The 12,082-nt window shown below is 43.1% G+C and overlaps 1 protein-coding gene across 2 annotated transcripts; it reads right to left on the reverse strand.

Moving 5' to 3' along the window:
- Window positions 1-230: 230 nt before the first annotated feature.
- On the reverse strand, window positions 231-11,803 carry zgc:77752 (protein tyrosine phosphatase domain-containing protein 1). 2 transcript variants are annotated; one of them, XM_014148643.2, is made up of 13 exons: window positions 11,740-11,803; window positions 10,019-10,666; window positions 9,800-9,880; window positions 9,582-9,700; window positions 9,165-9,302; window positions 8,743-9,014; window positions 4,535-4,837; window positions 1,778-2,041; window positions 1,564-1,680; window positions 1,206-1,307; window positions 1,019-1,099; window positions 792-902; window positions 231-708 (listed from the first exon to the last, which is right to left on the reverse strand). In XM_014148643.2, the coding sequence occupies exons 2-13, from the start codon at window positions 10,192-10,194 to the stop codon at window positions 568-570; spliced, it is 1,905 nt and encodes a 634-aa protein (XP_014004118.1). In that variant the 5' UTR covers window positions 10,195-10,666; window positions 11,740-11,803; the 3' UTR covers window positions 231-567. The 2 variants fall into 2 exon arrangements, with proteins under 2 accessions (XP_014004118.1, XP_045552748.1); XM_045696792.1 differs by having other exon boundaries at window positions 10,019-11,778.
- Between the last annotated feature and the right edge of the window lie 279 nt (window positions 11,804-12,082).

A 12,082-nucleotide genomic window follows, 5' to 3' on the forward strand; every position in this document is an offset into this window, starting at 1 on the left:
GCTCCCTCAAAACCCTTCGACATCTGTGGTATTGTGTTGTGTAACAAAACTGCACATTTTAGGGTGGCCTTTTGTTGTCCCCAGCACAAGGTGCACCTGTGTAACTATCATGATGTTTAATCAGCTTCTTGGCAAAGGAGAAATGCTCACTAACAGGGATGTAAACAAATTTGTGCACAACATTTGAGAGAAACAAGCATTTATGCATATGGAACATTTCTGGGGTCTTTTATTTCAGCTCATGAAATATGAGACCAACACTTTACATGTTGCATTTATATTTTTGTTCAGTGTGTACATAAGATTTTAACAATAATACACGCTGGGATGAGGTCAATGGTACAAATATTTGTATTGTGTAATGTGCAGAGAGAATATACTCCAATATCAGGATCATGGCCATGCTTCATAAAATCTACACCCATCCAAGCACCACTAAAACAGTAAAGAGCTTACTGCACCTAGTCATAGAAAAGAAAACACTAGAAATTGAACAAATCTTTGACCCTTCATACAAAGGGTTATAAAGTTAAGTTTGTACAACCAACTAACCCATCAACCAATCAATCAATTGTTTCCTCTTCTTGAGCAAGTGTTTGTGTAGTCTGAGGTCTGTGTGAGAGAGTTATGGTTATGGAGTGTTTGTCTGATGCTGGACTTGAGGATTCTCATCAGGACTTTATAGCTCTCCATCTCCTCCTGAGGGTGCTATTGAAAACACAGAACAATAGTTAGACATCAATTTGAACTATGACTGCCCCACACACTCACGCACACACCCACAGACTCACCCTGGTGAGTGCTTGTATCAGGCGTCGTAGCACGGCCTCCTCTCTCTGAGGACACAGACTGGTCACCTGACCCACACAACCCAGCAAACAGGACATGGTGTGGCGCTGGGGCTGCTGGGACAACATGCACACACACACATACACAATAGTTGCTGAGGAGGTTGAAGACCCCGAAGTAAGCCATGACATGGTTAAACGTGTATCAATGGTCTGACTGGGTCTCTCACCTTCGTTAGCACACTGAGATGGTTCACGTGTTGAGATACTGAGGTCAACCTCTCTACGTCATCTGCACTCAGAACAGGCTCCTGGAGAGAGAGATAAAAAGAGAGTATAAAAAGCAGGAGAGTGTAAGAGAGTGAGAGTATAAAGGGAGAGAGAGAGGGAGAGAGATCTTTATCTGAGCCCTCTGACCTTGAGTTTCTCCAGCCAGGTCCACAATAGACAGCTGAGTACGTGCGGATCAGACTCTGTGACCAGTAGGGCCCAGGCACACTCACTGCTGTTCAGCTCCTCCTGTCAGTCAACACAGACAGAACAGAGTGCAGTCAGGATTTCGGTTACTGGTAGGCAGCCCATGACAGATTAAGGTATCCCATTCCAATATGTTGTAATCATAGTTATGGTAAATTCCATTTCATTTAAGTCAATTCAGGAGGGCTCAAATCTTGAGATCCGCAGAATAAGCTTCAATGGCTTTAGTAGCTTAGTAACTTCCAGACAGTCTACACTACACCTCAACTTGTGATAACCTGCTGTAACAGTTTATTACCTGTAGCAGTGCTGTCCTCTGTAGAACAGTCTCACCAGGGGGATTTAGATCTGCCATCTCCTTGGCAACTGCCCGAGCCACTGAGGCCTGTCCGGACTTACGCTGGTTTTTACGTACCTTCAGAGCACAGGAAATAGTTTATTAAGAAATGTGCTTTATATAAAAAAGTGACACTTTTACTAGTATGCCCCCAGTAACACAGTCTGATACTCACCTCAATGTAAGAGTTGAATTTGTGAAACGCTGGCGCCCTCTTGGCAGTGCACTTTAAACTCTTCGAAGAACAGTTACTGTTGGTTGCCCCACTGCCTGCTGGGAGGTTGAGTCTTTGTGAGTCCTCAGGACTGGAACAGAGGCCAACTGTAGGCGTGGGCAGGACTGGACTCATAGGTCTCACGTCAGGTCTAATCTGCTCTAACCCAGACCAGTCTCTCTTACTCCTATCTAGTACAGTACAGTATGAGCCCAACTCAAGATCCTGGAAAAAAATAAAGCAATGTGGTTAATATCAAGGCTCTGAATGTTGCCAGTACCAACGCAGATTTTTCTAAACTAATGTTCAAGAATGTACCACCTGTAACCAGTAATGCCGGGGATACACTCCTCAATTTCGCCAGGAATTCGCTGTTGCCGTCCAAAACAAATACTACTGAAATCCTTTGAACTTGGGCTATTATCAGTACGTCAGGACCGGTGACGGCTATTCCATTCTCCAGACCCCAGTCGGATGTCTGGATAATTTTCGGACATTTGGTGGTGCATCTTAAAGTATGAGCAGGGCTACGATGCGATTGGGCGAGGACTACTGCCAATAGCCAATGCAGCACTCAGCATGTGAGACCAAAACATTGATGGTGAAGAGGAAAGCAACAACAACACGCAACGTGTGGACATCCCGCTATGCCATCCGACGAACCCTAAAACAGGCAAAGCATCAAAACAGGACTAAGATTGAATTGTGCTACACCAGCTCCGACGCTCGTTGGATGTGGCAGGTTGCAAATTAATACAGACTACAAAGGGAAGCACAGCCGCGAGCTGCCCAGTGACACGAGCCTACCAGACAAGCTAAATTACTTCTATGCTCGCTTCGAGGTAAGCAACACTGAACCATGCATGAGAGCATCAGCTGTTCCAGACAACTATGTGATCACGCTCTCAATAGCTGATGTGAATAAGATCTTTAAACAGGTCAACATTCACAAGGCCACAGGGCCAGACGGATTACCAGGATGTGTACTTCGAACATGCGCTGACCAACTGGTAAGTGTCTTCACTGACATTTTCAAACTGTCCCTGACTGAGTCTGTAATACCAACATGTTTCAAGCAGACCACCATATTCCGCGTGCCTAAGAACACTAAGGTAACCTGCCTCTATGACTACCGGCCCATAGCACTCTCTGTAGCCATTCAGTGCTTTGAAAGGCTGGTCATGGCTCACATCAACACCATTATCCCAGAAACCCTAGACCCACTCCAATTTGTATACCGCCCCAACATATTGCCCCTGTTCACTCATGACTGCATAGCCAGGCACAATTCCAACACCATCATTAAGTTTTCCAATGACACAACAGTGGTAGGCCCGACAATGAGAGAGCCTATAGGGAGGAGACCTGGCCATGTGGTGCCAGGACAACAACCTCTCCTTCAATGTGATCAAGACAAAGGAGATGATTGTGGACTACAGGGAAAGGAGAACCGAGCACGCCCCAATTCTAATCGACGGGTCTGTAGTGGAGCACGTTGAGAGCTTAAAGTTCCTTAGTGTCCACATCACCAACAAACTATCATGGTCCAAACACACCAAGCCAGTCGTGAAGAGGGCACGACAAAGCCTATTCCCCCACAGGAGACTGAAAAGATTTGGCATGGGTCCTCCGATCCTAAAAAAGTTCTACAGCTGCACCATCGAGAACATCCTGACTGGTTGCATCACTGCCTGGTATGGCAACTGCTCAGCCTCTGACCGCAAGGCACTACAGAGGGTAGTGCGTACAGCCCAGTGCACACTGGGGCCAGCTTCCTGCCATCCAGGACCTCTATAACAGGCGATATCAGAAGAAGGCCCTAAAAATTGCAGAAGACTCCAGTCATCCTAGTCATAGACTGTGCTCTCTTCTACCTCATGGCAAGCGGTACCGGAGCGCCTAGTCTAGGTCCAAAAGGCTTTTAAACAGCTTCTAACCCCAAGCCATAAGACTCCTGAACATCTAATCAAAAGGCTACCCAGACTATTTGCATTGTCCACCCCCCTTTTATTCTGCTGCTACTCTCTGTTTATTATCTATGCATAGTCACTTTAACTCTACATATATGTACATATTACCTCAATTAACTCGACTAACCTGTGCCTCCGCACATTGACTCTGTACCGGTACCCCCTATATATAGCCTCGCTACTGTTATTTACTGCTGCTGTTTAATTATTATTATTTTTTTTTACTTAACACTTATTTTTCTCAAAACAGCATTGTTGGTTAAGGGCTTGGAAAAAAGCATGTATGGTCTACACCCGTTGTGTTCGGCGTGTGTGACAAATACAATTTAATTTGATTTGACTGAGATGATGGACAGGTTTGTGGAGCTGTGGAGAGAACACAGCTGCCTTTTCAATATTAAAGGGTTTATATTACCTCAAATTCCCTCTGTAGAATAGAAAGTGCCCACAGATGCCCAACCATTTGCGGGTCTATATTCTGCACATCCATCTCTTTATTTTTGTTTCTTCACAAAATAATGTGCACATTTAATAAAGTAGCTTGCTGTTTGCATGTCTATATTTTTTTCCTATGACAACCGAGAAACGTGGGGCAGGGTGAACTAGGAAATCATCCTGTAATGTGAGCACCCACGTCCTAGGGTTGAGGATGGACGGAATGAAAGGAAATCGGATAATGTGAACACATCCAAGTTATTCAGATTTTAGAAGACGTGTATGCTCAGTCTAACCCTGATGTTAACCTTACCTGTTTTACAGTGATCTTGCTGAGGTCTGAGTCACTGTAGCTGCGTTTATCCAGCAGTACCTGTCTCTTCCTCTCCAGAAACCCCTCTGGTTCATCCCAGGAGGACACAGACCCTGACCCTCCCCAGGAACCCCAATGGACCTCACGGTGCAGGGGCAGGTACTGCTTGGCCACCAGGGTCTCCCTCACAGCCCTGCCCAGGGCCCGCAGTTCTGCCCTTCTCTCCAGCTCAGCATGCACCTCCGGAGAGGCAGGCAGGCCCAAGGCCAGGGCAGTAAGACGGCCACACAGCAGGTACATCACCTAGATGATGATCATCATGAAAACAGATAGCTTTTAGAAACAGATACAGGAACCCATGGGATACTGGGGAGAGTGGAAGATGGAGAGAGAGCACAGTGAATGGGGAGTGATCTGTCTGTTGGACCAAAAGCCAGACCCTCCAGACAACCACAAAGGAGGTAGGGGAGAGTGGGGTAAGTTGAGCCATTTTTTAAATTCAGTATCACTCCGTCAAGGTACATATAGTATTCTTTCTAACAATGATGTCTACTAATATTTCAGGATGTTGTGAATCCCTGGGGGAAAAAAAATCAGAATTCATGTAAACATTACAGGTTTTGAAAATATAGCCTCCCCCAAGGTAAACATTTTGACTATATTAAACCCACACAGCTACAATGATGTACTTTCATGCTAGGTTTAGGACCTCATATCTGACTCTACATGGAACCCAGACCCTAGCAGTGGAGCAGGTCACCACATGTCAAACCTCACTAGTATGGATGACTGTGGGAGTGCTCCTAACAGTAATGTCCCACCCACAACCAGCCAGTGCCTAATGACAGTGACCATCGAAAGTGAAAAAGAGAAGGAAATGCATGTGGATGAGAAGGGCACTGAAAGTGTCTATAAGAATCAAGGAGAGAAAGGTGATGTCATAGCAGAGAATCAACCATGTCCCACTTTAAATGTGAGTGCAGGGATATTTGATATCAAAACACCTGCTGTGGAAGAGAGAATTGAAACATGCAATTTTTAAACACAAGAGCAGCAGACTTACTTTGGATGATAAAGTTGTACAGAACAATCTTAAAATGATTTACTTTGGTTTAGAAACAAGCATCGTGTCCATTACATTTATTTGGGATCAATTAAGGAAGACATCCTCTTCTGCACACCACTGGAAACCAGGACAACAGGAGAGGATATTTTTAAAGTACTGGACAGCTTTGTGACATCAAATGGACTTTGGTGGTCAAGATGTATTGGTATCTGGACCATTTTAAAGACAAGACTCTCCTTTAACCTGTTAGGGCTAGGGGGAAGTATTTACACGGCCGGATAAAAAACGTACCCGATTTAATCTGGTTATTACTACTGCCCAGAAACTAGAATATGCATATAATTATTGGCTTTGGATAGAAAACACCCTAAAGTTTCTAAAACTGTTTGAATGGTGTCTGTGAGTATAACAGAACTCATATGGCAGGCAAAAACCTGAGAAGATTCTGTACAGGAAGTACCCTCTCTGACCATTCCTTGGGCTTCTTGGCTCTGTTTATTGAAAATGTAGGATCTTTGCTGTAACGTGACACTTTCTAAGGCTCCCATATGCTCTCAGAACCCGGGAAAAAGCTGAATGATGTAATTCCAGCCCCAGGCTGAAACACATTAGCGCCTTTGGTAAGTGCTCTATCAGAGGACCATCAGACTGAGGCTCGTGCACGAGGGGATCCCATGTTTTTATTTTCTCTCTCTTTGAACGTAAACACGCTTTCCTGGTTGGAATATTATCGCTTTTTTACGAGAAAAATGGCATAAAAATTGATTTTAAACAGCGGTTGACATGCTTCGAAGTACGGTAATGGAATATTTAGAAATGTTTTGTCACGAAATGCGTCGTGCGCGTCACCCTTCTTTACACTTCGGATAGTGTCTTGAACGCACAAACAAAACAGAGGATATTTGAACTTAACTATGGATTATTTGGGACCAAACCAACATTTGTTATTGAAGTAGAAGTCCTGGGAGTGCATTCTGACGAAGAACAACAAAGGTAATAACATTTTTATTATAGTAAATCTGAGTTTGGTGAGGGCTAAACTTGGTGGGTGTCTAAATAGCTAGCCCTGTGATGCCGGGCTATCTACTTAGAATATTGCAAAATGTGCTTTCACCGAAGAGCTATTTTAAAATCGGACATAGCGATTGCATAGAGGAGTTCTGTATCTATAATTCTTAAAATAATTGTTATGTTTTTTGTGAACGTTTATCGTGAGTAATTTAGTAAATTCACCGGAAGTATGCTAGTTCTGAACGTCACATGCTAATGTAAAAAGCTGGTTTTTGATATAAATATGAACTTGATTGAACAAAACATGCATGTATTGTATAACATAATGTCCTAGGTGTGTCATCTGATGAAGATCATCAAAGGTTAGTGCTGCATTTAGCTGTGGTTTGGGTTTATGTGACATTATATGCTAGCTTGAAAAATGGGTGTCTGATTATTTCTGGCTGGGTACTCTGCTGACATAATCTAATGTTTTGCTTTCGTTGTAAAGCCTTTTTGAAATCGGACAGTGTGGTTAGATTAACGAGAGTCTTGTCTTTAAAATGGTGTAAAATAGTCATATGTTTGAGAAATTGAAGTAATAGCATTTCTAAGGTATTTGAATAACGCGCCACAGGATTCCACTGGCTGTTACGTAGGTGGGACGATTTCGTCCCACTGGCCCTAGAGAAGTTATCTAACCACACTGTCCGATTTCAAAAAGGCTTTACAACGAAAGCAAAACATTAGATTATGTCAGGAGAGTAGCCAGCCAGAAATAATCAGCCACCCATTTTTCAAGTTTTCTTTACTGACCATAACTTTCACTTGTCTGACCGCTTGCATAAGTTTCTCACATGACTGGCTTATCTGGGTGATGTTTTTTTCTCTCCTGAATGATCTGAATCTAGCATTACAGGGACTCTCCGCAACTATATTCAATGTGCGGGACAAAATTGAGGCTATGATTAAGAAGTTGGAGCTCTTCTCTGTCTGCAATAACAAGGACAGGTCTTTCCATCATTGTATGATTTTTTGTGTGCAAATTAACTCAAGCTTATGGACAATGTCAAATGCGATATAGCGAAGCCCTGAGTGAGCTGGGTGCGCAATTACACAGGTCCTTTCTCGAAACGGATGACACAAACAACTGGATTCATTATCCCTTTCATGCCCTGTCTCCAGTCCACTTACCGATATCTGAACAAGAGAGCCTCATCAAAATTGCAACAAGCGGTTCTGTGAGAATAGAATTTAATCAGAATTTAATCTGGATAGGGCTGAGCTCAGAGTATCCTGCCTTAGCAAATCGTGCTGTTAAGACACTGATGTCCTTTGCAACCACGTACCTATGTGAGAGTGGATTCTCGGCCCTCACTAGCATGAAAGCTAAATACAGGCACAGACTGTGTGGAAAATGATTTAAGACTGAGACTCTCTCCAATACAACCCAACATTGCAGAGTTATGTGCATCCTTTCAAGCACACCCTTCTCATTAATCTGTGGTGAATTATTCACCATTTCTGATGAACAAATAAGGTTTTAAGATGGCTAAATAAAGAGCAAAATTATTGATTATTATCATATTATTATTTGTGCTCTTTGTCACTTCCCACGAGTCGGGTTGTGACAAAAACTCACACTCATCCTTATGTTTAATAAATGTTTCGTATAGTGTGTGTGTGTGGCATGCTTACAATGATGGTAAAAACAACATTTGAGAGTGTGCTGACCCTGGTGCTAGAGGTGGTACGCAGCTGGAGGTTGAATGTTTGAAGGGGTACGGGACAATAAAATGTTTGGGAACCACTGCTCTAACACAATGACTTCATTTGACTTCGTGAAAATCCTTCTTTTTTTTTACCCAACTTGCTTTCCACTTTTTCCATGTGGTTTCTTCCTTCACAGACTCCATGAAATTAGGACTTCTTGCTCAATTTTGTAAAATGATTCATTTTGTATATGGTTTCCTAGAAGCAAGGTTTGGCTCAACTTACCCCACTCTCCCCTACATGACAACTTACCCCACTCTCCCCTACTTGACAAGTTACCCCACTCTCCCCTGCATGTCAACTTACCCCACTCTACCCTACATTACTTATTACCTAAAAGAAAGATAGTGTTGCCAAAATAATTATACAAAACAGACACCTTGGGAGTGTGCCTGAGGGTGCGGGCCTCCTGGCCATGGAGGAGGAGGGCCTGACGGTGCAGGTACTGCAGCAGGGTGAACTGGGCCCCGTGGCGCAGGCTGAGGTCAGGGTACTGGGCCAGCTGAGGGCCCAGAAGACGAGCAAAGTCAAACACCAGGCTGATCTGGTCCCTGGTCTGGATGGAACAGGGGCGTTTGATACGCACGTAGTGGACAGCCTCACTGGGGCTCACACGCAGAGTGTAGACCAGGTAGCAGGCTATCAGGACACCTGTCAACAATGACAGGAGGTGTGCCCATTTTTGCAGGATCGTTTATGGACAATATATTTCTGATTGCAGTCAATGTATATTCTAAATGAAGTGAACAATAAAGACAATTGATGTACTGAGAACCATATTCTCCAAACATATACACACACCTGTCCTCCCCAAGCCTGCGTGACAGTGCACCGCCACCTTCCCTTCTTTCACAGCGAAGGCTAACACCTTTACTCCATCCATCATCCCCACGAGAGACGACACACCGAAGTCCGGCATGCCAAAGTTGAAGAAGAAGACTGCACCACACGTGCACGCACACACACACACACACACACACACACACACACACACACACACACACACACACACACACACACACACACACACACACACACACACACACACACACACACACACACACACACACACACACACACACACACACACACACACACACACACACACAGAAGGAAAGACAAGAACACATATTTAATTTACGAAAGGCCACAGAGACAATCCTAAAGTAAAGTGTGTGTTGTAGATATACTGTAGGTATAAATACAGTATAGTCTTACTATTATTCTCCATGAAGGTTTGTGGGGAATAAGTGAATCCAGTGTCTGGCTCCAGTGGAGGGCCACAGTGAGCATGCTCCCCAGGCAACTGCATGTTGATGATGGACTTGATGTTCAGCCTGGTCAGAGAGAACAGGATCAGTTAGAGGAGAAAGAGGGTGGACACGCAAACACACGTCGGTAGACATGCAAGCATGCACATATACATGACTATTTACCGTTGGAACTGCTCTATGATGTTGTATTTCTTGATGAGGTGAGAGGAGGGTCGTGCCATGGCCACAATGTCATCAGTCACCCTGCGAACAGAACAGAAGTGAATATAGAACTTCCAATCATCACTCCCTTCCCATCCCTTACCATGCAGATCTCTCCCTCCCCACCTCTTTCTCTTCTGAATCTCTTTCCCTCCTTCCCTCCCTCTCCCCCCTCCTCACCAGTGTGAGAAGAGTCCCTGTACAGCTTGTTGGCTGGGCCTCCAGCAGGCTGGTCCTTCATAGCGGCAGTCCCATCCTCCGCAGGCCAGTAGGCAAATGATCTTGGGTGGGATGGCCTTCACCAGATTCTCTCTGGCCTGGGAGTAGGCTGGACGAGGCACCGGCACCGTGGGCATAGTGGATAGTATGTACCGTAGTGGGGGTTGTTCACAGTGTCAGTTTAAACCTTAGAACTGAAGTAAATTGTTGAACCTATGGAGGACAAGCTAGCTCCTTAGCCCAGTGGACAATATTGTATGATGAAGTGCAGGGTTATAGTGTGTAGTATACTGTGGTGGCTGGCCTTATGCAGACACCTGAATTAATTTGTTGACTTCCAGAGAGACAAGATAGCCTCTTGGTCCAGTGGGAGGGGATAAACATGTGCAGTGCAAATACCAGGAGTAGTTCACAGACTTAGCACAGCCTCATGCAGAGATGTAAAGTCAATATGCCCTCAAGAACAACAAGTTGGTTAATTTGGAAGTATCCTAATGTACATACAGTATGCAGGCGGCTAGGTCTAAAGTTACTGACAGAGCTTCTGTAGGGTTACAGAACTGGCGAACTTCACCTACGGGACTGTGTGGTAAATGAAGAGTCCAGTAGCTGGTACAATTGGAAAAGTAAAGAAAATATAGTCAATAAATGTTGCAGATATGTCTCTCTATCACAGTATTATAAACATTCTAGTGACTAGATTGACCAGCATCGTAACAAGACAGTTGATTGCTTAAAACCCTTTAACTGTCTCTTGTTTAAAACATATTTAACCTTAAATTCCTATGACTAAAAACTCAAATAAGAACTTCCGATCGTTTTTTTTTTTTACACTATGATTCTTGAAAATCCAATATCTTGAAAACTTGACTGCTAACATGCAAAATATTTTGCGACTGTATCAACAAGTGGACATTTCTTTTTAAATCTAAAAGATAGTTTGAGTGGAGTACCCCTTTAAGTCTCAATATTGATTAATTGACCCAATGGGTCATAAAATGTGGTTTAACCTATTTATGTTGCCAATTCATTCATATTATTCATCAAAATAAATGTACCCTATTCTTATTCCACCATACGTTTCTACTGACATATCAATCGCCTGGTTGAGCACATTTAATTTTTAAAGTATTGCTTTTTATATTTTTTACATTTTAACTATTTATTTTCATATTCATACTCTTCAAGGTCTCTAATAACAGGAATATCGCAATATAAATCTCTCAACAAATTAAATCCTGCCGTTTATCCCATACCTTTGGTGACTGATTTTGAGTTTTCTTACAGCCATCTTAGTGGGCAAAGTTAGAGTGCCACAACACTGAACTGCAGCAACCAAAAAGGATACAAATTATGTAAATTGAGCAGGAGGGCTGGGGTAGTTGACCAATCAAGTTCAAGTGAAGATATTTTGTCCCCAGAAAATAAGTAATTGTCAAACATGCTCTACCAGCTGGTTGAGAATAGGGTTAAAGTAAAGTGCAGTTATTTAATACATCGAATTGGATGATAATAACAATATATTTTTGTCCGGCACCACACCATACAACTTTACTTGCATTAAAGTGCCACTAATTAATTGACTGATAATAATAATTAATTGACTGATAATAATAATCTCTTTCTGATTCATTTTACGTACATTAATTTAAAACAATACCCTTCTCTGTATCGTGTCTTACCTTTGTGGTGACATCTCAGAGAGAGGCGAGCTCCATTTCACACACACGCACTGCTGTGTGCCGCCCCAGGTTCTCTAAGCCTTATTAGCTGTCATAATAACATTAGAACAGACATTCACAAATCATAGTAATCTCTGTTATATAAGACCTATACTGTACTCCTGTCCACGCCTTGCCTACATGAACCTTATCCTTCTCAGCCATCTGGACACGTTTTGATTATGTCTTTAAGTGTTGCTGTGATTGTGATATTGCACATTTGGAAAGCTAAAGAAATTATTATTTCACTATTGTTGACTTGACCTTAGCACAATAAAAATGATTTACTGCATCTTTCAATTAA

This window comes from Salmo salar, chromosome ssa16 (assembly GCF_905237065.1).
Source record: "Salmo salar chromosome ssa16, Ssal_v3.1, whole genome shotgun sequence".
NCBI classification, from domain to species: Eukaryota; Metazoa; Chordata; class Actinopteri; order Salmoniformes; family Salmonidae; genus Salmo; species Salmo salar.

Coding starts and splice junctions, on each gene's coding strand:
- zgc:77752 (XM_014148643.2), bottom strand. CDS start 10,194: ATGCCCACGGTGCCGGTGCCTCGTCCAGCCTACTCCCAGGCCAGAGAG. Junction 9,015..9,164: donor CGCAGGCTTGGGGAGGACAG/GTGTGTGTATAT, acceptor CATTGTTGACAG/GTGTCCTGATAGCCTGCTAC. Junction 2,042..4,534: donor GCAAGATCACTGTAAAACAG/GTAAGGTTAACA, acceptor ATTTTTTTCCAG/GATCTTGAGTTGGGCTCATA.